The sequence below is a fragment of the Pipistrellus kuhlii genome, unplaced genomic scaffold, assembly GCF_014108245.1.
Source record: "Pipistrellus kuhlii isolate mPipKuh1 unplaced genomic scaffold, mPipKuh1.p scaffold_m20_p_5, whole genome shotgun sequence".
Taxonomy (NCBI): domain Eukaryota; kingdom Metazoa; phylum Chordata; class Mammalia; order Chiroptera; family Vespertilionidae; genus Pipistrellus; species Pipistrellus kuhlii.
Genome location: NW_023425551.1, coordinates 45,426,926 through 45,451,829, shown reverse-complemented (window position 1 = coordinate 45,451,829; position 24,904 = coordinate 45,426,926). Strand labels below are relative to the sequence as shown.

General features: G+C 37.5%; 2 protein-coding genes and 1 long non-coding RNA gene across 5 annotated transcripts in view; 1 reads left to right on the top strand and 2 right to left on the bottom strand.

The window, feature by feature from the left end:
* The first annotated feature begins 542 nt into the window (after positions 1-542).
* Positions 543-24,013, top strand: SLC35A1 (solute carrier family 35 member A1). Of its 2 annotated transcripts, XM_036415191.2 has the most exons (8): positions 546-757; positions 5,457-5,634; positions 14,696-14,855; positions 15,032-15,184; positions 18,062-18,128; positions 19,872-20,048; positions 20,463-20,597; positions 23,092-24,013. In XM_036415191.2, exons 1-8 carry the CDS (start codon positions 742-744, stop codon positions 23,217-23,219), a joined length of 1,014 nt encoding a protein of 337 aa, XP_036271084.1. In that variant the 5' UTR covers positions 546-741; the 3' UTR covers positions 23,220-24,013. The 2 variants fall into 2 exon arrangements, with proteins under 2 accessions (XP_036271085.1, XP_036271084.1); XM_036415192.1 differs by lacking the exon at positions 19,872-20,048 and having other exon boundaries at positions 543-757.
* LOC123651358 lies at positions 9,603-10,907 on the bottom strand. The gene is made up of 2 exons (XR_006740012.1): positions 10,357-10,907; positions 9,603-9,899 (listed from the first exon to the last, which is right to left on the bottom strand). It is a non-coding gene; the product is annotated as an uncharacterized LOC123651358 (long non-coding RNA).
* The window catches only part of RARS2 (arginyl-tRNA synthetase 2, mitochondrial), a 62,578-nt gene continuing 48,760 nt past the window's right edge, over positions 11,087-24,904 (bottom strand). The window contains exons 21-22 of one of the 2 annotated variants that reach the window (XM_045572900.1): positions 22,058-22,060; positions 11,087-11,110 (exon numbers count right to left, since the gene is read on the bottom strand). In XM_045572900.1, coding sequence (XP_045428856.1) covers positions 11,102-11,110; positions 22,058-22,060 — 12 coding nt within the window. In that variant the 3' untranslated portion in view covers positions 11,087-11,101. Of the gene's footprint in view, positions 11,111-22,057; positions 22,061-23,452; positions 24,471-24,904 lie in introns of those variants that run through there. The other variant, XM_036415190.2, reaches the window with a different exon arrangement.

Genomic DNA, 24,904 nt, shown 5'->3' with positions numbered 1-24,904 from the left:
ACCCCTTCTATAATTTTTGTAACGCTGAGTACCCCTTGAACTTATGAGAACGTAGAATTAGGCGCATCTAAGCACGGTGCAGTGCATATCCCCACCAAACTCTGTTGCAACTGTGTACCCCCACCAAACTCTTCCCGTACTCCTGGGGGTACACATACCACACTTTGGGAAACGCTGATATAGGATATTATATATGATAATGCTGACTATACGGACACAGGCACAAGACTTCTGAACAATATGTAATATAAATTGTTTAGGTTAAGAGGTAACAACGGAAGGGAATGGACATGCTGGAAGTTACAACGTTGCCAAAAGTAGTTTCTGTTATGAGTTACGAGAGTTTCTACAGTAGCTTCCCACCAACAAGAATCCCAAAGGCTAACCGCAAATGCTTATTTGCTGTCAACTTGGTGAGGACTACAATTCCCAGAAGGCAACGGTCTACTCCCGCGGCTCCGCTCCTTTGGGAGTTGTAGTTTACAGAAGACGCCTTCCCATCGCGTTTTACGCATTTGCCAGCAGGGAAGGCCTCTCCTCCACCCGCAGCGCCTCACCGTCGGGAGCAGCACGGATTCCCGCGCCTCCTCTGGTCCCGGGATGCCCCGGAAGCCGGCGGCCGCCGCAGGGCCCTCTAGGCCGAGCGCCCCGTCTCTATGACGACGGGAGGCGGTCCTGGGCTCTCCGCGCGGCGGGCGCGGAGCTGCGCGCGTCAGTTCCGCGCGAGGCCGTGGGGGGAAGATGGCAGCGGCCAGAGGTGAGCCTGGGGCCGCGGGGATGGGGGAGGAGGAGGGGACGGCATAGGGGGGTGGTCCTGGGCGCCAGGCATCAGCCGCGCGTGTGGAGCGGCCGCGGGATCCGCGCCGCCGCTGGTCGGGGCAGCCAGCCTCCCGCTGCGGCTGCCTCCGCGCGCGGTCGCTCGGGGGCTGCAGACCGCGCGGGCCCCAGCGAGCCGGAGGTGGGTGGGAAGTCAGACCTGCCCGGGCTGCGGGGCCCGGGGAGCCGGGCACCGTCTCTGCGGGACCCGCGTCTCCGGCGGGAGCGGCCGCGGTGCCAGGTGCGCTCCCGCCCGCGGCGCTGGAGGCGGGGCATGCGGAGCCGGCGCGGCCGGTCCGTGGCCGCCGCTGGGAAGGTCGCGGGGCTGTGGGCGCTGACGCCGCCGGAGCGGAGAGAGCCGGGCCCCCAGCTCCGCGCTGTGTGCGCAAAGGGACACGATGTTCGGGCGGCGGTGCGCAGATCCGCCCCCTCCTCCTCCGCAGGAAAGGCTCGCCTGGGCGCGGTTTAAGGACTGATTGCCGTTTGCTGAGGGTGAGGCCGAGGCTGATGAAGCCGCAGCTTTTGTTTGTTTTGCTGAGTAGGGTCAGTTGGGACCGGAGCTGAATTTCTGGGCGGTCGGGCAGTGGCTAGGAGGGGTTGGGTGACACTGGATTCTTTCTCCACCCTTCCCCATTCAGCACTTGGCTTCACCCCTGAGCAAACGTTGAACAAATATTTAAAGACTTATCTTTTTTGCATGGGTGCCAAGTTAGTTTCCTGGTTGGGGAGTCCGCACTTAATCATGTAAGCCCTGCCCAGGATGACTGCCTGTGGTTTCATATGCTTCTTTCATGCATGTTCCCATTAAAAGTTAAGTCCTGCCGAAACCGGTTTGGCTTGTGGTAGAGCGTCCGTCTGCGGACTGAAAGGTCCCAGGTTCGATTCCGGTCAGGGGCATGTATTATACCTTGGTTGCGGGCACATCCCCAGTAGGGGGTGTGCAAGAGGCAGCTGGTCGATGTTTCTCTCTCATCGACGTTTCTAGCTCTCTATCTCCCTCTCTTCCTCTCTGTAAAAAATCAATAAAATTTATTTTAAAAAAAAAGTTAAGTCCAACCTTAATAGCCTTAAAAACAAACAAATCACAGGAAATAAAGGGAGAAAGACAGAATTATTTTGATACTTAACAGGATGGGAACAGCAAGAGTAATGAGTGAAACTTAAAGGAATCCAAGTCATTATCTGATATAGTTGTAACATTTTATTGGTGAGGCTATTGCCAGTACATATTTGTGTGGCTTGGTCCTGTTATAGATCTCTTCTGCAATCTACCCTGTTTTCCCGAAAATAAGACAGTGTCTTCTATTAATTTTTGCTCCCAAAGATGCGCTAGGTCTTATTTTCAGGGGATGTCTTATCTTTCCATGCACTATGTCTTATTTTCGGAGAATGTCTTATTTCCGGGGAAATACGGTAGGAACATATAATCCTAACAGAAAGCAGCTGCCATAGCTTCTGGATATTCCCAAAGATTTATTTGGAACTTTCTGATCTTCCAAGTTCTCAGGCATTAAAAATAATCCCCACTCTTTTCCGGATTCGGTTTGGCTCAGTGGATAGAGCGTCGGCTTGTGTACTGAAAGATCCTGGGTTCGATTCCGGTCAAGGGCATGTACCTTAGTTGCGTTCACATCTCCAGTGGAGGGTGTGCAGGAGGCAGCTGCTTGATGTTTCTCTCTCATGGCTGTTTCTAACTCTCTATCCCTCTCTCTTCCTCTCTGTAAAAAATCAATAAAATATATTAAAAAAAAATAATCCCCACTCTAAAATATAGTAAAATATAACAAAACAAAAACAACAAAATTTCTCTTGGGGAACATTAGTCTACACAGAAACAAATAATGAGGGAGCGAATGGGAACTTGGTGAGAAATGGAAACCAATTCAGCTGTGCTAATGTGCCAGTGTGCCACTCAGTGGTTACAGGCCTCGGGCACCATGTGAGCACTTAGGATTGACAGCAAGTACATGACATGAACTTTTGATTTTTACCTTGAAAAATTTTAAATTGCTAATAATCGAAATTCCAAGCTGGAGAATTTGTGAATGGGGTGAACTATTTCGATCCAATGTTAAACCGAAATGAGGGAAAATAATGCTTAAAACCATTAAATAATTAAAGTTTATGTTTTTAAGTATTCCATACTAAGACCTATATGTTTTATAAATGTCTGAATTTGTTTGCTCTTCCATTTAGAGCATTATTTTCAAGAATATCATGTATATTCCTATATAAATATGCAAAATAGGTATACTTTCATAGTTGATGGCAATGATAACTATAGTTCTCATTATATTGTACTTGGGGGCTATAAATATTGGGTTTAGTGTTCAAGCATTCACTGTTGCTTTTGGGATAGTTTTCAGCTTGGCAGTCCCAACCTCTGTTATTTATGAAAGTGTTGGTAATCTATTCTAGGACATGGGTTGGCAATTTTTTTTCTGTAAAGGACTGGATGTCATTACTAGTCATCTCTGCCATTCCAGGGCAAAAATGTGGGAACAGCTCTAGCCGGTTTGGCTCAGTGGATAGAGCGTCAGCCTTTGGACTAAAGGGTCTGGGGTTCTACTGGCCAAGGGCAGATGCTCTGGTTCCAGGCTGGATTCCCAGTAGGAGGTGTACAGGAGGGAGCCGATCAATGATTCTCTCTCATCATTGATGTTACTATCTCTCCCCCTCCCTTCTCTCTGAAATTAAAAAAAATAAATAAATGTGGGAACAAATGAGCACAGCTGTGTTCCAATAGTGTATTATTTGTGGATTCTGAATTTGAATTTTAAATACTTTTTGTGTCACAAAAGATTATTTAAAATTTCCCCCCCCAATATTGAAAAATATAAAGCTATTCTGAACTTGCAAGCTGTATAACAATGAGAGATGTATGTAGTTTGCTCACCCCTCCTCTAGAAGATGGGAAGTGATTTCTCCTTTATTGAGTAACTAAAGGTTATTGCTCTTTATTTTTGAAGTTATATATTTTCCCTTGTATAGGAAAGTTTTAAAACAAAGGAAGTATTGTAGTGGTCTTCGCTTCCTTTCACATAAACATTGCTTTTTGGCTCAGATCTTTTGGAAAGAAAGTTTAGGCAGATATAAGCTCTTTTTCTTTTGTTCTACTACATTACATTTTAGTTACTAACTGATAAAATTTTAAAAATTGTCTATAAATTATAAATAATTCTTTAATTATCCCAAGGCAATATTTATACCGAAGAACCTCTAACCTTGAAAGTTTCTGCCTCACATATGTAACTTCTGTTTTAGTTCCCTGCAAATGCCATCTTAGAATTGTGGTCAGGCTCCCAAAGCAGTGAACGAAAGCACGCTTAGTGCATATTGTGGCTACAGAGCAGCCAGGGTGGGTCCTGTCCGGAGGGGTGACTGAGTCTTCATCCGGCTGCCCGAGGAAGGCCTGCTGGCCAGATCTAGCCTGTCACTTGGTGTTGTACGGCCCATGGTTTTTACAGAGGGAACAGTTGCCGTTGATTTGATGGAGCAGTAATTCAGAAGACCAGTGAAGCAAAATGTTACCTCTCGAAATATAATTCTGTTCTCAATAGCAGACATATAAAGCATTGTACTCAATTATCATATTTTGAATTTGTCAAAAAATTTGTTCTCTCTTATGTTACATGCTATTCTTGATTTTGCCTTGTAGGCTGAGAAAGCCTAAAATATTTACTATTTGCGCCTTACAAAAAAATTTTTGCTGACCTTTGTGTAACCTGAGCCTGAAGCTTTGGAAGGTTAAGGATGAGAGGTGGGAGGTTTGTAAAGAAAGTAGAAATAGTTTGAGCCTTGGGTGACGGCAGTGTCAGGGCAGGGCTGGGAGTAAGGGAGGAAGTGTGAGGGAGACCTGGTACCCAGGGCCTGGGCTTTACTGAGATTGTTGGACCCTCCCTGGTGCCCGAGTGATGGCTGCTGCGCACGTATACCTGCAAGCAGTTCTTAAAATTGAGTGTTTATACGTTGTACAGATCCGGCATTCCCAGTTTTATAGGGCTTCATTTTTAGTACTCTTCTCTGGAGTAAGGAAGTATTTTTCTGTGCATAATGCTATGAAATAAGAGGCTACATGATTTGTTTTTTTTATTATATGATGAAGTTTTATATTAAGCTCCACTTTTATCACTCAGTCCTTTTTCTCTCTCTGCTGTCTTTAAATTTAGGATATAAATTGCTATGATTGTTTTCATAAGTTTGAGTTATAAAGAGAGATGAAACTAGAGGCCTGATGCATGAAATTCATGCAGCGGTGGCTTCCTCGGCCCCCCGCAGCCACTGTGGCTTCGTCCAGTCTAATTAGCATATTATGTTTTTATTATTATAGATTATTATAGGTAGGTAATTTATGATATCCCAAACTAGAGTTAGTCTTGCAATTGAGGCATTCCCAGGAACAAAATCAGTGCTGAACCAGTTGGTATTCAAACTCAGCTGTGTTTTGTGTATGTATGTATGTATGTATGTATGTTTATGTTCATGTAATTGGAAAGTATTGCTTTAAAGTACATTTTTAAATGTGGGTTTAAAAAGTTATTTTGTGTTTGAAGTTGGAAGGCATTTTGAAGTACAATGCTAACTTTTATATGCATTAATATTGTTTACTAAATAATATCTTTGTTGCACATATTTTCCAGAAAATGTCAGTTTATTATTCAAGTTATACTGCTTGACAGTGATGACCCTGGTGGCTGCAACCTATACCATAGCTTTACGATACACAAGGACATCGGACAAAGAACTCTACTTTTCAACCACAGCTGTGTGTATCACAGAAGTTATAAAGTTATTGCTAAGTGTGGGGATTTTAGCTAAGTGAGTATAATTACTTTTTAATGAATTAAGTTATTTTTTCACTTAAGGTATTTTCATTATTATAAAAAAAAAATCACGCTACATTTTTATATGTTTGATTGCTGTAGAGCAGTATTGCTCAACCTGGGGCGATTTTGCTCCCCAGGAAATATTTTTGATTGTCCCGAGTTGGGCGATGCTCCCGGCATGTGGTGTGTACACAAAGGACGCTTCTAAGCGCCCTGTGATGCACAGGACAGCCACACACCCCAACACAGACTTACCAGCCTTACCTAGGAGTAGTGCCAAGGAGTTGGAGAACCTTGAGCCGCATCCAGCTTGCTGCCTGTTTGTTGCAGCAGAGACGGTATGATTCACAAAGCCTAAACTGTCTGCTATTTGGCCTTTACCAGAAAGTTTGCTGACCTGTTTTAGAGGATTATAATGACGACTGTAGTTAACATCTCTTGAGTGTTTTCTGTGTTAAGTGTTAGGCACTGTGCGTTGTGCTTTTCATTGTGTCATGTAGCCTTTATATTTGTAGGTAAATGCTACAGTTATCCCCATTTTACTTGTACAGCATCTGAGGTCCTCAGTATTACACTGTTAATATGTGGCCGCACTGGGCTTTAAATCAAATAACATTACATGAGAATCATTTTAGCTAAGGATACAGTGTAAAAGAAGGTTCAGAATAGGGACTTGGGAGTGAGATGCCTAATTTTCAGCCTAGCCTTGTTGGGATTATGATTTTACATGCATTTCATACCTCTCTAAGCTTTAGTTTCTTCCTTATTTTTATTTTATTTTTATTTTTAAATATATTTTATTGATTTTGTACAGAGAGAGAGATAGAGAGTTAGAAACATCGATGAGAGAGAGTCATCGATCAGCTGCCTCTTGCACACCCCCTACTGGGGATATATGCCCGCAACCAAGGTACATGCCCTTGACCGGAATCGAACCCGGGACCCTTCAGTTCCCAAGCCGACGCTCTATCCATTGAGCCAAACCGGTTTCGGCTCTTCCTTATTTTTAAAAATATATAGACTTTATTGATTTTGTAACAGAGAGGAAGGGAAAGGGATAGAGAGTTAGAAATATCGACAAGAAACACCGATCAGCCGCCTCCTGCACACCCCCACCAGGGATGTGCCCGCAACCAAGGTACCTTGCCCCAGACTGGAATCGAACCTGGGACCTTTCAGTCCACAGGCCGATGCTCTATACACTGAGCCAAACCAGTTTCGGTTATTTTCTTCCTTATTTAATGGGAGAACAAAATACAGGGTTGTGAGAATGAAATAACAAGGAAATTACTTAGGGAAAGATTTATGATATGTGAGCCATCTGGGTCATGTGAGCAGGAGAGATTTCCTACAGGTTTTGTGATATGAGTGGGGAGCCAATGCAGAATAGCATGTGTCAGAGTTAAGGTAGAAAAATTACACTTAAATTTCATTTAACAAATGATTATTAAGCGATTTCTATGTGACAGTTTTATAACAGGTGCTGAATGTACAGGTGTGAATGAAATAGATATGGTTCCTGCTTGCTTGGAACTTAGGTTTAGTAGAAGAGGGAAAATCAGGAAACACATATGATTACAAATAATCATGTGGGGGGGAAACACTGTAAACATTGCTTAGGGAGGGAGAAAACAGGAAAAATAACTCAGGCTAGAAGGTGGAAAGTTTTAATATATTTGAGTTTAAAATATATCTTACAGGCAGCCTAACTTGTTAGGTTGCAAGTAAGGTAAAATCTCAGACCTTCCACTTTCTTACTTAACTAGATTTATTTTTATTGATATTTGGCTTTTATTAAAAGATACTTCATTTTGGATAATGTCAGCTAAATGAGAGGCCTTATTGTACCTTTAAAAGTAAGTGTTTCAGCCTTAGCCAGTTTAGCTTAGTGGATAGACTATCGGCCTTGGACTGATGAGTCTTGGGTTTGATTCCGGTCAAGGGCACATGGCCTGGATTGTGGGCTCAATCCCCCATGGGGGTGTGCAGGAGGCAGCTGATCAATGATTCTCTCTCATCATTGATGTTTCTCTCTCTCTCCTTCTCCCTTCCTCTCTGAAAATCACTTTTTAAAATTGTTTCAGCCATAGTGGGTTTGGCTCAGTGGATAGAGTGTTGGCCTGGAGACTGGAGGGCCCCAGGTTCACTTCTGGTCAAGGGTATATGCCTGGGTTGCTGGCTTGATCCCCAGAAGGGGGCATGCAGGAGACAGCCTATCATTCATTCTCTTTCATCATTGATGCTTCTCTCTCCCCTTTCCTCTCTGAAAATCAATCTAAAAAAAAATATATTTTTTAAAGTAAGTGTTCTAAAGGCAAGTCTCTATGTTTAAAACTTTAGGACATTTTCCGTATAACAATGTAAGTATGAATACATAAATAAAACCTTAAGGTTTAACTTTTTTTTTTTTTTTTTTTAAGACAAATGTAGGGTTGTTGGAAGAAGAGGGACAGGGGAACACATTTCTTTATTTCCTAATTTCCTTAGGGACTCAAGATTGAAATAGGACTGTTAAGCATGAAATGAGCTATTTTATTTATTTATTTTTAAAATATATATTTTTTTACAGAGAGGAAGGGAGAGGGATAGAGAGTTAGAAACATCAACGAGAGAGAAACATCGGATCAGCTGCCTCCTGCACACCTCCTACTGGGGGTGTGCCTGCAACCAAGGTACATGCCCTTGACTGGAATTGAACCTGGGACCTTTCAGTCTGCAGGCCGATGCTCTATCCACTGAGCCAAACCGGTCAGGGTGAAATGAGCCATTTTTAACTGTAAGATCAAATCATTGTTCAGTTGTTTTGTGACCCCTAAGAATGTTAAAAAACCAATGTGCAAAAAAGCAATGAGCCTAACTCAGCAGTTAGGCTCGTGCAACGGGCCTCTAGTCCTTTCTGTAAAGCTAATTCTTTCTATGAGACTAGACTTTTTTTTTTTTTTAAATCTTTGTTTTTATAGTAGGAGCAATACTTTTATCATCTTTGGGAAAGGATAACCAGGGTATTCGAGAATGTGAAAGAATTATATGAGAAATAACAAGAGGTTTAGAACTTGAAAAACCTCTTCAGAGAAGAAAATAACAGGAAAAAATGTTTTGATGATTAAAATAATAAATTTCCCCCATGTTCCCAGGAAAATAATGTAAAAATTAGATAAATTATTGAATTTTTCAAATTTTTAGAGAATGAAAGAAAAAGGGAAATAAACTGGAACTACTATTTAAATGGAAAAAAAACTATTGAAGGAAGTGAATTATTTTTTCCTTCTTCCCACTTTAACCCATGGTAAGGTATAACTTTATCGAGTTGATTTGAATATTGTTGCAGAACTTTATCTGAACTATGCAAAGCTTAGCCTCATTATAGACCAGCCTGTTTGGTTGCTTATTTAGTATGGTCTCTCTAGTAATGCCCTTTACTCAGTAATATTTTCAGTCTAATTGTTAAAGAAAGTGCACATCATTTTATACTCTGTGAAGATGGCAGAGACTCAATAAATTTCTTGAATTTCATAGAGTCTTGCTTATAATTAAGGTTCATTTACATAGAAACATATCACTGCCATATCCAAATAATAGGGTGTTCCACTCCCTTCAAACATTTTAAGCATCTAGTCATGCTATGTCTGTTTCAATATATTAAAAAGATGTAATGGAATAATTAGTTTCATTTATTTATTAAGCCCTAGTTATGTGCTCAACACTGTTCCAGATGTAAGAAGTATAGCTGAAAATTAAGAAGGCATAGTTCTGTCCTCATGGAACTTATAAGCTAGTGGAGAATCAGATACTTAAGCAAATAATAAATTGGTGTAGCTTCCTTTAATCCAGAACAGTTTCTCCATCTTTTTTTCATGCTAAGATGGTCAAGACTTATCTTGGATTTTCCCTGCTCTAACTCTGAAATCATACATTTCTCCAAGAAGCCTTGAAGCTTTGTTGTTTTTTTTTCTTTCTTCCTTCCAGAATGGCATTTAAAAACAAGAATCTAGATACTAGGTATGTTTCTTGCTACTGGGGTATCATTGCTAGGCCCTTTCAGCAGACAGAGCTAGGAAATACATGTATGTGCATATATATATGTATTGTGTATGCATATATATGTCTGTGTAACGGTATGAGTTACATATTGTTTATGCCTATAATTCTGATCCAACACTGCAGAGTTGATTTTAACCTTCCCCTTTTTCATATTTGTTCCCTTTAGTGATGATGAGTCTAGCTCCCATTATTCTCAAGATATTTATTTGCTTAATTCTAGAATACGTAGTAGATTTAGAATTTCTAACATACAATGTGAAAAACCTACTAAGTTCAGTTTTTGTATATAGTTCTTTTTGCCTTTAGTTTTAGAGTACATAATAAAAGGACTATTGGGAATACTTGGGTTATTATTCTTTTTCTGCTTCAGTGTAATTTTATAATTAATTAAAAAACTGACCAGTTTTTTTTTTAGTTTCTGTTAGTAAATAGTTTTGGGTTTTCCCATGCTTGATTTTACTTATAAAATCAAGCAGTAATTTTTGGAATGGAAAATATGCTTATTTCAATGAAAAGTTAGAACTGCAAGAAAATAAGCGAGTATGGGGAAGAATGAGTAGACAGTTACTTTGATAAATAAGATTTAAGGTATATGTGGTCTAATTGGTGAGTTTTAGTTATATGCATATGTGTCTATATATACTTAATATACACTGTGCTTCATTTTATTTACCTTAGAGATTATTGTTTCATGTCAGTACATAGAAATCTGTCTCATTCTTTTTGAGAGCTGCATGGTTTTCCATTATATGGATGTATCAGATATAGGATTCTCTATTAATGGTCATTTCCAGTCTTTTGCTACTTCAAAAATGAAATAATTATCTTTTTACATACACTGTCATGCACATGTATGATTACATCAAATCACTTTTAAATTGAGAGGGGAACTAGATTTAAATCCTGTTTTGGTGAGGGGTCAAATTAATAGTTTGGTGTTGTAAAAGCTCCTATGTGAATAGTTAATTTTTAAAATCTTTGAATCACAAGTTACCAATTTCTAAGTTGTAATCTCATTCAAACATAAAATACAATAGTATAACATTTAAAATACTTTGGTTCTTCATAAAACTAATTACCATTACAATTCACAGGAAAATTACTGGTTACTTGTATGCTCTATTAAACCCTGTCATAGCTATTAAAACTGACAGTTTTGATTTAGTCTTTTGTGCTATGAAAAGAAGGAAATGAAAACATTTTCACATTGCCATAACAAAGTCAACTTTTTATTGTTTGCTATTCACACTTTATAAAGACTAAATAAATCTAGTAGGATGTATTTAGTAGTAAAGCACATGTATCTTAAAACTTTGAGCTACTATCAATATAAGGCTGGAGGAAATTTTTCTATTTCAAGTATTACCTAGAATAATTAATGTAGCTATTAAATAAGTTGTAGATTATCCATCCCTATTCTATTTATCCTGCTGAGTTTACATTTTGACCCCCTCTTTGTACTCAGGCTATATGGGGTATAGGGACATGAGATAGTAAAAGTCTTGTACCTCATATAAGTATTTTTGTTCTCAAATGACCTCATTATTGGTTTTTATACCTGGCCCCCTAAGTCTTCTATGTGAGTTAGTTATACTTAACCTTGAAGATGATAGGAAATTTGTAAGCAAGATTTAAATTTCTTAAGCTCATGAGTAACTTCTGCTGTGTTCCATTTTGCACAGTGCCTTGGTAACCTAGCCAAGGATTTTATGCCTCCTAGTAGTTCTCATCAGATCAGGAGCTGGAAGAATGAGGCCTACTTTTGACCAAACATAGGTCAGAAAGAATTGATTTCAGCGTTTGATAGGAAATTTAGGGGGGGAGGAGGCCTTGGAATCTCTCTGCAATCAACACGGAGCTTCAGAATTTCTTCAGGTAACAAAAGGCTGCTCAAAGATTTTGTTTTAGTGATAAAAATACATTGTTCAAATTGGAAATACATTTATGAAAACTAGTATATGCTTTTTCTCACGTAGCATTGTCATTTATATAATTAAATTTAATAAACTTGTTTTTAACAAAAAATACTCATTAAGTTACTTGGGAAAATATCAGGGCATGAAAATGGCCATTGGTTTTGATTTATTACTTTTTATAGTATATTCAAGGCTGTAGAGTATTTAGAATTGATCATTTATGTTTGTCTACTTAAAAGGATTGATGATTACTAGTGTTTTCTGAAAGATATATTGCTGTTGCTTTTTTAAAACTGTAGTGAGTAAATCTAAATATAAGCTTTCAGAGCTGTTAATACATATGTTAAATTAAGCAGGATTTAATCTGATTAAAACTGAAATCATTATCATCTTTAAAACTTTGTGTACTGATTCCCTCATATTCTTTTTTATACCTCCTATTTTTCTATTATTCCCGAGCTTGTGTTTTCTTTAGACAAGTTCTTTTAGCATCCTGACTTTTTTTGTAACTTTCTTTCAAAATACCTTATTTATAATTATACAATATTGCTGAAATTCTGAGGTACTAGTGAGACTTGAGCATTTCAGTAGTTAGCATTTTAGTATAGCTTGGCTTCTCAAACACCCACGTTAGCAAAGGAACTAGAAAAATATGCTAAGACCTTACTGTCAGTGAATAAGTAGTAGCTCCTAAGCATTGAACGAAAGGATGGGAATGGGGGGATGAAAACAATTATGTGATACCATAATCAATAAAATTAAAAAAAAAAGAGGATATAGTCAAAAGAGCAAAAGATCTGAAGGTTAATCCAACACACTTCTCTACTGGTTTCTCACATGTAAGGAAAGGAATATTCAGACTGGCTGTTGTTTTTTTAAAAACTGGAAAGTATGGAAGAAGAGATGAGAAAAGTGACGGAGAAAAGAGGCTACAGCAACCTTGATTATTGGTGCAGGAATGGTTATTAGAAATAGTGATAAGATCCTAAGAAGCCCATATTCCGACAGGCAAAAGGGTACCAGTGATAAAAAAAATCAACTATATTCTCTCAGCCAAAAATTAACTTGATGCTGTTGAAGACTTAGCATATCTTTAATGGGTGAAAGTAATGATATTGCCCATAGCAGGAGATTAGGGAAAGGGAAAATAGTAACTATACTAAAATTTGGGGAATCTTAGGTGGGAGATCAATGGACATGGAAGGAGGGAGAATGTGGGAAATGGGTTCAATGGGTACCTCTCAGTAGCTCCTTGGGGAAGCACTCTGAACATATATCAACATATGTCGGTATTTTAGAAAGTTACTGAAAGTACAGTGAAAGCAGTATCCTATACTTCACAAAACTTGTAAGATTTATATCTCTACTATTATATAATTACTTACTAGTGAGAATTACGACATTAAGGAAAATGTTCAATTACATTTTCTAATACATCACCTTATTAACGCATTGCAGACCAGTAGTTTTATTGCTAGCTTTACTCAGTGGCCAGATAAGTATCTGTTGAATGTGTACAAAAAAAATGTTTTACATAAATGTAAAGGCACTTTAACATCAAATACCTGTTGCATTTTGAAGTTATTTATTACGTTTTTACAAGCTAGTATCTTTTTAAAGTATGAAACTTTGAAAAACACTGTGTAATACGAAGCAAGAATTTTCATGGTCTGTCTGCCATGTGTTAAGGAGGTTGGACCTCTTGATTATTATATCTTTTTTCTCTTTAATTTTTTCTTCAATTTTATAATTGAGGGAAACATTCTTAGGAAAATTCTTTATACTGTTTTAAGATGTTGAGATAGTATAGAGGACACCTTAGATTTGCATTGAAAGCAATTGAAAAAAAGAATGTGAAATGTCCAAAGGGCCCATCTTCAGATCCTTGGAAACTCCTACTCTGTAAAATTCTCAGAGTGATCTTTCTGGTATTTCCTGCCTCTTTTAGATAGTTTGCAATCTCCCACCAAGCTATGTGTGTTATTTCTCAGCATATAGATTTACCATTGGAGCAGGGTGAATTTGGCAACAGAGGAAGATCTGTAACTCAGGATATCTTTTGTTTCCGTGGCCTAGGCCAAATTTCCTGTCTTAGCACTGTGTTGAGGGCCGGAGTGTTGTACACTGGAGAGTTATAGGTAGTCAATCTAACATTATGGACTTTTTTGGTCCCCTTAGAACATTGGTGATTATTTTTGTAGGAGAAAAATCAATTAATGATTGTAGATACTAATATGTTAACTGTATCAAACTTCGAGTTGAAACAGGTCAAAGTATTATGGTCCTCCTAAGCATATTGTGAATTACAGTTAGGCCCTTTTGATAAAGTACTTTTTCTGGTGTAATGCTTATTATGATTTACAATGGGAGAAATAAGCCAGATTATCTTGTTCCTCCTGAGGAAAAATAAGAATAGTTAAAAGCATGGATAATCAATATGCAGTCAACTAGTAAACTTTATGTTCATTATAATTTTTGTTGGTAATAGTAAGTTACAGATTTCCTGCAAAATTATAGACAGGTACTTGAGTTTTGTGAGAATATGCTTAAAGATTGTCCACTATACTTCATGAGCACTGAGTTAAGTTGCAAATTATATTGACCTGAATCCATCAATTCCTATCCCAAATAATTCCATAGCTACCAAAGCCTTTTTCTTTTAAAATTTAAATTTATTGTAATTAAAAAAAAACTTTAAAAATGGAAATGCAGCCTGATTAATTAAGAAATAATCAGTGTGAACTTGATGTAATGGCAGTTAAAGTGTCAGGGATTAAATTAAGTAGGTAATAATCAGCATTTCTGGTTTCCTGCTGTTTTATTATTTATTTAATATACTCAAAAACTGGAACTTTCATCAGAGGCCAACAATGGTAAACCTGAGTGTTCTCATAATTTCCCAAAGAGAACTTATAATTGCTTTTCTTTTATGCAGTTGTTGGCATTTTAAAAAATCTAAAATTAGTTGAAAATTATAAAAACAATAAATTTGCTAAATTATATCAATGGACTTATAGCTATTCTGTGTGAAGAATTATCAAAAGGATGCTCTTTAATCTTCCTCAACTTCTCCTTTCCCTCCTTTTATTTTAAAAGAGAAACTGGTAGTCTGGGTAGATTCAAGACTTCGTTAAGAGAAAATGTCTTGGGGAGCCCCAAAGAACTGATGAAGTTAAGTGTGCCATCATTAGTGTATGCTGTTCAGAACAACATGGCTTTCCTCGCTCTTAGCAACCTGGATGCAGCAGTGTACCAGGTAAGTGGAATAAATAATGGAGAGCAAACTCTTAAAAAAAGTTTTTATGGTGAAATTATTTTTATTGCCCTTTATCACATTGTCAAGTGTTTTTCTCAATAATTCTATTAATGATATCAGAAATAGTGGTGTCAGACATTAATGTTAAGTTCATTAATTCATTATTTTGTTTCTAGGTGACCTACCAATTGAAGATTCCTTGTACTGCTTTATGTACTGTTTTAATGTTAAACCGGGCACTCAGCAAAGTACAGTGGATTTCAGTTTTTATGCTATGTGGTGGAGTTATACTTGTACAATGGAAACCAGCCCAAGCTACAAAAGTCATGGTAAGAAACAAAATGCTTACCATAACTAAAATAGGAAACTTCCTATGTCTTATCTACTTCAGTCACATTGATGAATGCAGCACAATTATATTTCTTTGAAAATATTTGTTCTATAGATTGGCTTTTAAAATCCCAAAAGTATATGACTAATGTAATTTAGAGGAATATGCATAAATGTTTGAGATGGAAGGGTCTTTAAACTTAATGTTATGGATGACAAAATTGAAGTCCAAATAGGTGAAGTAACCTGTGATTAAAACTGTGACTTCTACAAAAGTATGTACGTTCAGAACTTTTAAACCTCCTTCAGACATTTCTTCAGAAACACCGAGTTTTTCCAGGAAAAAAGAAAAGATTTTGTCCATCTAGTTTTCATCTCCCCGTACTTCCAACTTCACAGTTTTTTATCCCCCTTTTTTAATCCCTACCTGAGGATATGTATATTAATTTGAGAGAGAGAGGTAGGGCTGGGGGAGAGAAACATTAATAGATTGCCTCTCATGTGCGCTGGACTGGGGATCGAACCTCCAACCTACGTGCCCTGACTGGGAATAGGACCCGAAATCCTTTTGGTGTATGGACCACACTTCAATTAAACCACCCAGCTGTGGCAGTTTTTTATCCTTCTGTACATACTCCCACTGTCAGTCATAGAGATTAAAGAATAGTGTTTACTGATAATTGATTTGATAACTAAAATAGGGCAAAACCTGTACTTACAACTTTTAGTTTGCTAAGAGTTAAATGTTAAGGTACATAAGTAACTGAATTTTAAAAAACATTATATGCTTTAATCAGTTATTTTCTTAAAGAGCAGTAGGGAGTGGAGCTCTAGTGAATGACTTTCTGAAGTCATTAGTTTTTTTCTGTAACTGAAGACTTCAAGTTTTTTTGCTTTTTAAAGTACATTTTATTGATTTTTTACAGAAAGGAAGGGAGAGGGATAGAGAGTTGGAAACATTGATGAGAGAGAAACATTGATCAGCTGCTTCCTGCACACCTCCCACTGGGGATGGGCCTGCAAACAAAGGTACATGTCCTTGACTGGAATTGAACCTGGGACCTTTCAAGCCTCAGGTTGACGCTCTATCCACTGAGCCAAACCAGCCAGGGCGAGACTCTTCAATTTTTAGTAAATGAAAGTTCTTTTAGGAATATAGGGAAGCTGGGATGTAAGGAGAGCTTGTGAAAACAGGAAGTCAGTTCCCTTTTTGGTAGTTACTTTCTAGTCTGGTGGAGATTCCTTCCCCCCATCCCCCTGAAAATGAGTTTTAGATTAATATTTATTATCTTCACATGTTTAAACATGCTCATATTCTTGGTGACATTCCAAAACACTGATTAACCATTCACTGCATATTTAGCTCAGTTGTAGACTTTCAGAGAAGTAATTTGTTGAGAAATAAGACAAATATGTAATTAAAAGTTAAATGTGAACTTTAACACCTCACACTGTTGGAAAAGATGTTAGGTCCACCTCACATAGGTTCATCTTATACATGAAAAGTATAGTAAACTAAAGCAGAGCCTAGGGCAGCTTATCCTACTTTTGGATCCCTCTAGAGCAGCAATTTTCAACCAGCGCCACAAGAATTTTTAAAACATGCAATCCCTGCCAAAACCGGTATGGCTCAGTGGTAGAGCATCGGTCTGCGGACTGAAAGGTCCCGGGTTCGATTCCGGTCAAGGGCATGTACATTGGTTGCAGGCACATCCCCGGTGGGGGGTGTGCAGGAGGCAGCTGGTCGATGTTTCTCTCTCATTGATGTTTATAGCTCTCTATCCCTCTCTCCTTCTCTCTGTAAAAAAATCAATAAAATATATTAAAAACAAACAAACAAACAAACAAACATGCAATCCCTGACTATTCAGTCAGGGTACTGACCTCTTTTACCTTAGATTGGGGGGGAGGGGGGGAAGACAACAGCCAACACAACCATAGCTTTGTGGTGTGAATGAATCAAAATATTATTTTGTCAGATCTGCAAAAGTTAAGTTTTTTTTGGTGTGATTTGGAATTTTAGTAATTAGTTTGTGTGTGCCTTGAGATGAAGAAGGTTGAAAATCGCTGCTCTAGAAAGTTATATTTTAAACAGGGTACAGCTTCCTGTAACTGCTTCATTGTTCTTTGTTCTTGTCAGAATAACTCAAATTCCTATTATCTCCCATATATCCTCTGAATGTTTGAGGACAGTGTCACATCTTTCCTCCCAAGTTTTCTTTCCTCATTGAGACAACCTTACGTTTTCTTTCTAGAGTTTGGTTTCTAGATCCTTCCCAATTCCTGCCTCCTGCCCCAATACTTCCCTGTATTTCTCTTCTAGATGTATTAATCTATTATTGTTCCTCATTATGTCCTAAAACTTCACACTATCTCTAGATGTTGACTATGCAGTGTGAGATGTAACTTGCTAATTAACGCCATTGTTCTATCAGGTGTCCTCAAACTTTTTAAAGTGGGGGCCAGATCACGGTCCCTCAGAGAGCTGGAGGGCCGGACTATATGAACTACTAATTCCTACTGTAACACCTCGGCTGCGCTCACTGCCCAAAAAACCTGGCGGGCCGGATCAGACTCCTCTGCGGGCCGCAGTTTGAAGACCCCTGTAATCTAAATACTAGAGACATGTTAAATCAAGATTATAGTTTTGTGTGTGTGTTTTTGTTTTTTTTGGGGTATCCATTCTATAACTAGTTATAGTTATATGACTATCTCTATTTGTATTATTTCAAGAATTAGGACTATAGAATAGCTGTGTCTAATATGGCAAATATTTTAAGTAGAACTGCAACACAAATTTTTGTGTTCCATTTATTTGGTCTGTTGGATGAATTCTATTTATTACTCACTAAAAATAACTTGAAACATTATTGCAGGTGGAACAGAATCCATTTTTAGGGTTTGGCGCTATAGCTATTGCTGTATTGTGCTCAGGATTTGCAGGTAAGTCATAAAAGCATTTTATTGTCCAATTAAAAAAATATCATATTTTAATTAGGAATCTAGTTTATCTTGTTTTATTATAACAATTATATTTCCCTTAAAGCTTACCTATAGTTTAGTTATATGTCAGTTATTTTTTTAATAAATGCATGGTAGTGTTTAACTCAGTTCAGATCTCAGTCTTTACTCACACTTGTAGTTCTCTAAAAATATACTTGTCCTTCACCATTCTTAGTCCAGCCCAGTATTTGTTTTTCCCTAGTAACTTCAAGTTTTCCACTGCTTCAACAGGGAGAAAAGAGGGGTGGGATGGAGAGTACCAGAAAACTTCATACATACAGTAACAGCCAAAAACAGAGGGACAAGAATCAAAATCATTAACGTCAAATAAAGAAATTTGTAATCGTGTAGAGATAAGCCATTCTGCACTCAGTCGAGATAGTATGTGAATGTGTAACATAAATAAAATGTGTTTTAGAGATAGTTCTCTCTGGTAAAGAGTATATTAGTTATAGCTATACCGGTATGTCTTTACCTCTATTTGTGTTATTTCAAGAGTTTGACTTGGAAAGTAGACTGGATATGGAAGTGAAATACTGATTATAAAAAAAGATGTTTGATGAGAGGGGAAAACCTATATTTGGGAATATACCTAATGATAGCATCATGCTAAATTTTTATTCTTAGTAATGAGCAAATTAGAAACAAAATTGAGTTGCCCCTCAAAATAATACACTATTTGATTTTTTAGCATGATTTTGAACTATTAAATGTTTGTGTCCAACATTCTAGTTAGTTCAATTTCTTAATAAATAGCTGAAGAAATGGTGAGTGGTTTACTTATATTGGAATAACTTAGCACTCACTAAATGGTTTTCCCAGATAGGAAATTCATAGGTGGAAATTATGTTTCCCCCCATTTTCTGGCTCTTCCCAATATATGTTTGTCAAAATCAATCTTGTTTTTCATTAGAATTTTTGGTGGATTAATACTTCAGTGATAATTTCTAAATCTCTAGTTTACATGGAATTTATAATTTAAACCTTTAATAAGCCTTTAATATCTTTGTTAAACGTGTTCATTTTAAGAGTAAAACGTACAGCAGTGATTGAGAGTGGATGGGGAGGTATCATGCGCTCATTTAGAGTATCTGAAAAAAGCTGTGGCCCTCCCAAACAGAAAAATGCAGAGTGCATTATCTACTTAGGGAGTTCTTGGTCCTTCTGACAGTGTGTCTGAACAGGCTTGGGGAGCCTTGCTTTAAAGGTAAATTGCTCCACTCATCAAGTCCTATCAAAATTTTATTTTGGTTGTATTACTTACTCTGAAAAAAATCCCAACTGGTGATTATACAGGTTACTTTGCAAAGCTGGGAATATTCATTACTAGGCAGATTTTATAAGGATGTGATTATGATAATTGAGTCTAATAGTATAGTTTTCCAGCTGACCAAAGGAAGTCTTTTTATTGACATTAACAGTTTTGTGATTTATCTTACTGCTATAATAATGGCAGAAACTGTTCTTAATAATGACTTAAGAGTCCTGTTAAATGTGAGTTAGAAAGTTCTGATAATGTTCAATATGCCATGTGTCACACAAACATAATAAGTGTGCATTTAATGTAAAATGTTTGTTCCCCAAATCGCATACTTTATATTTTTCTATAGCTCTTGGTTAGTGTTCTTTTAAGTTAATTTCTAATATCTTTATCTCATATTTGCATGTCTAATTTTCTTTCAGGAGTGTACTTTGAAAAAGTTTTAAAGAGTTCAGACACTTCCCTTTGGGTGAGAAACATTCAAATGTATCTATCAGGGATTGTTGTGACATTAGTTGGCGTCTACTTGTCAGATGGAGCTGAAATTAAAGAAAAAGGATTTTTCTTTGGTTACACATATTATGTCTGGTTTGTCATCTGTAAGTATCCAGGAATCAAAGGTTCTGGGTAGACCCTTAAAAAAAATGTCAGATGTCTATTTGAAGCGTTAATAGCATTTTAAAGTTGTTCCTTTCTATTGTGAACACTAGTTTGAAATGTCATTTTGGTTTTATTGACTTAATTTTGTGGCATAGCTGCTCCAAAGCAATTTGCCCCAAAGCAATTTGCCTTCTCAATCAGAAGTATCTAATGTGTTAGCAATAACTGTGTACAATTTAGTAGTGGACCCTGAAAAAGTTTTGTAGGAACAATTACTGAATTTTAATATTACTCTCTCAGGTGGGTGCTTCTAAGGAAAATAGTATGGCATCTTTGAGGATGAAAATTTCCTTACCATCATAGAATGCTTCATTTATTAGCATGTTAAGATTTTCTTTCTTTCTTTGTACAAGTTCTTGCAAGTGTTGGAGGCCTCTACACTTCTGTTGTGGTCAAGTATACAGACAACATCATGAAAGGCTTTTCTGCAGCAGCAGCCATTGTTCTTTCTACCATTGCTTCAGTGCTGCTGTTTGGATTACAGATAAGTATGTCTTAGTTTGGATTTTCAAGTTTTTGACATGGAAAAGCCTCTCATTTCCTTGATTTGTCTTTTAAATGTGGCATGGTCATGGTGTTTTACAAAAATTCCTAGTTTCATTCTACAAGTGCTGCAATTCATAGTTGTGTGGAATATGGGTCAGCAGGAGTTAGGTGTTTGTTTTTAAATAGTTCTAGAGCTTAAGCTGAGGGGTGCTCATTCTGTATGAAAGTGAGAGGGCTGCTGTTAGAGCTCTTACAGGCAAGAACTCCCAATTCCCCAGATATTAGATAAGACAACTTCAGTGCTTCAGAGAGAATATACTATGATGAGATACATGACACGAGGAAATAAATAGAAGGACTTAGGAAATTATTACTTTCAGCAGTAGAGTTAGAATAAACAAAACTTTTTGATTAAAGAACAGATAGATTCTTTCTTTTCCCCCTTAGTTTGTTTTGGATGTGGGTGCAAACTGGTTTTGAAATTACAATTCAAATCTAAATGTTCTTTTATTTAAGCAGTGGTGCTGACTTAACATTTAAGGGTGCTTTTATGGTGTAATAATTTTATTTAAAAATGCATGAGGAAAATTTGTCAAATATCAATGCTGAAAAAATGCTTATACTCCATTTAAAAATTGACTCCTTTTATAAATGCAGTAGAGGAATACCAACCTTGTAGAAATCTTAGAAAACTATTTTATAGTACTAGAGGCATGGTGCACAAAATTCATACATGGGGGGCGGGGGGTATCAGGGGTCCCTCAGCCCAGCCTCTGCCCTCTCACAGTCCAGGAGCTCTGTGATAGGTCGCCCCAAAGAGGGAGGCCCTGCCCACCCACTGCAGTGCCACGGTGGGGCAGCCTGGGCCTCCCTCTTTGGGGCGATTGATTGCAGGGCTCTACCTGGATCGTCCCAAAGAGGGAGGCCCTGCCCACCTGACTGGGGCTCCAGGATAGATCGCCCCCACAGAGTAGCCTGGGCCTCCCTCTTTGGGGTGATTGTGGAGCCTCTCGATTGGTTGCTCTGCCAGCCAGTGGCCTGGTCATTCTGCTGTTCAGTCGATTTGCATATTACGCTTTTATTATTATTAATGGTTCAAATTTTGCCTATGCCATTTACTGACTGTAAACCTTCAGAAAATTATTAACCTGTGTCTCAGTTTCTTCATCTATAAAACAGGAATAGTAAAACACCTACCTCCTAGGGTTGTTTCAGAGAAAGTGCTTAGAATAGTGCCTGTCATGTAGTAATAAGTATTCTGTATAAGGCCAACCATTTAAGTTTCAGGCATAGGCCCTCCTTTAGATATTTTCCTTACCTGATTTGGGTGAACTTTGACGTTCTGAACCAATCCTTATGCTCAACAAATCCTATGACTTTGCTCCTAAATAATACTTGGGAACAATATAAAAGGCTTTTGGTCAGTGTTCTATGTTAATGATGGTCTTCAAGGAAATTAGACTGTCTTCTAAAGGCCCAATGCATGGATTCATGCACTGTTGGAGTCCCTCAGATTGGCCTGCAGGAATCAGGCCGAAACTGGCTCTCTGACATCCCCCGAGGAGTCTCGGACTGAAAGAGGGTGCAGGCCAGGCTGAGGGACCCCACCAGTGCAGGATCGGGCCGGCTGGCCAGGGAGGAACTGTGGGGGGGCTCCAAGGCATGTCACGCCCAGTCCTGATCAGCCGGACCCCAGCAGCAAGCTAACCTACCAGAGTGTCTGCCCCTTGGTGGTCAGTGGGCATCACAGAGACTGGTCAAACGGTCAGACACTTAGCATATTAGGCTTTTATTATATAGGATTCCCATTCCCCTTTTTAAAAGGTAAAGCTAGTCTTTTTTGGTTAGGTTTGAACTAAAATCATAGCTTGATGGCATTTCTTTACATGTCATTTTGTAAGCTGTTAAATTGTACCATTATATTCCATGTAGTATGGAATATACTGTTTTGACATAGCATTTATTTATAAAGTGACTATTGGTCAAGTTTAGACAAGTTGTAATTCAGTGGTGTCCTGATTTTTAGGATTAAGATGATAAACAAGTTTAGCAGAAAATGGAATTTTACTTAGTACTAACTATCACCACTTCTATTTTGAAATCTTTAGTGGATTTAATTAAATAATTATTGGTTACTTAACTCTTTGAATTTTACTCAAATACCTTTGCTCTAAATTTGCACAGGTTTCTAGCATCTTGGAAAAGCATACTCCACTGCTCTTTCTTTCAGTCAGCCTAGAGGGAAGTTAGTTCTTTGTCAGTAGTTCAGGATAGGCACACTGTGTTCTTAAAAATATACACACACACACTGTGCTCAGTGACTGTCACTCTATACCTTTGTCTTTCTAAACCTTATAATCACTGTAATAGATTTAATTCCATTTTAAAATTGACACTTGTCATAAATGCAAATAAGTGGTGTAAACCTATTAGTTGAAAGTTTTCAAAATTCTAAACCAATCATTGTTACATAAGCTTATTTTGTTTCCTTTTCAGCACTCACCTTTGCTCTGGGAACTCTTCTCGTTTGTGTTTCTATATATTTCTATGGATTACCCAGACAAGATACTACATCCATCCAACAAGGAGAAACAGCTTCAAAAGAGAGAGTCAGTGGTGTGTAATTTCATCCTCAAATGAGATTCCTACCAAGATTGAAACCATTTGCATTAAACTAGAGCCTTAAAGTCAACCTCAGAAGGTAGCTTAAACAAAGAACAACAAATTAACTGTGTGGTATCAGAATTAAGAAGAAAGCTATCTTGAGTTAATTGCTACCAAGATTTAATGTGACCTGTTTGGGGTCAACCCATTTTGTTTTAGAATTAAATTTCGTGTGTGTGTATATATATATATATATGTATAATGTATATAAAAGTATGGAGATAGTACGGTTAAAAAAATCATGTGAGGCTATAATATTCAAATAATAAGGTTTGGGACAATGTTAAACGTCAAAGTGCCAAAGCCATTTCTATACTAACTGTTGTCTTGTTCAGGGAGAAGGATGCCCCCTCCTTGTTCCCCAAATTACTGTTCTCAAGTACAGTAATTTGTTCCAGGAGCAGTAAAGACCTAACTCTTTTCTTACAAGAGAGACAAAAATAAGACATACTAGTCAAAAACAAACTGAATGTGGAACTTCTCAAACTGAGTATTTCATAACTCAAGACTGTGACTTCTGGGTAGTGACTAAATACTCCTGTAAGTGCTGTATCTGTGCCACTTATTGTATGGATTCATATTTCTTTGCTGTTAGATGATGTCCTTTTCTCCAAAAAATATTTCTAATGTCACTTTTGTACTTTTTTAATAAAATATGTTTAGCTGTGGGGCTCTCAATAATTTATGGAATTGTTTTTAAAAAAATGTTTTTATATTAATAGGGAAATCAGCAATAAACTGTATATAAAATCTGTTTGATCACTTTTTGTATTATAGATATACCATTAAGGTAATATAAAGACAAGCTTTTAACCCCATACATTGCATTTAAAATCTTCTCTATGTTGAAATTGTATTAGTGTTCTTTGGTTGCGAATAATAGTTATAAACTATGACTAAAGATGGCATATCATACTTGCTAATATAAAACTATATTCATTCAACTAGAGAAGCTTGGTTCATGCTAATTTCCCCCTCTGGTTTGTAAAATTATTAGATAGTCACTGATACACTAGAGAAGACTTCTGGAAGCAACATCTACAATAAATTATAGCAGTCCCAAATGGAAATGCTGGCAGATGAGGGCAGCCATACTCATCAGCCAATCACATAAGACATACTTTACCAATATGCAGATACGTGAAGTAAATGGGAAAAGTAATTTCTTGTTATTCAATGTATCCAGTTCCCGAGTTCATGTAGTAAGTTACCTGTATACATATCAACAAAGAGATAAACACGAGATCTGTTCTCTGGAAGTTATCAGCTATATTGGCAAAAAGGTCTAATACTGGTTTAAATTTTTTTAGACTAGTCATCATTCTAAGAAATTTGATAGAAACATTAGGTAATCTTAGTTGGTTATAAGAATAGTTTCTGGAGGAATGACAATGTGAGAAACCTCAAAGTAGAATTTAAACTCTAACCCTTTATTCCCGTTAGACCACAATGCATTGAAAAGATTTAAATGAATTTTACAAAAAGTCTCTTTAATACTTAATGACTGAGATTTCTTTTTAAGTATAAAGATTTAATCAGTTGATAAATCACTTATAGACAATATATAGATTCTAACACAGAATAATAAAATTATAAACAGCAAGGCATATAAGAATAGATAACTAGAATTAGTATTTAAAAGCAT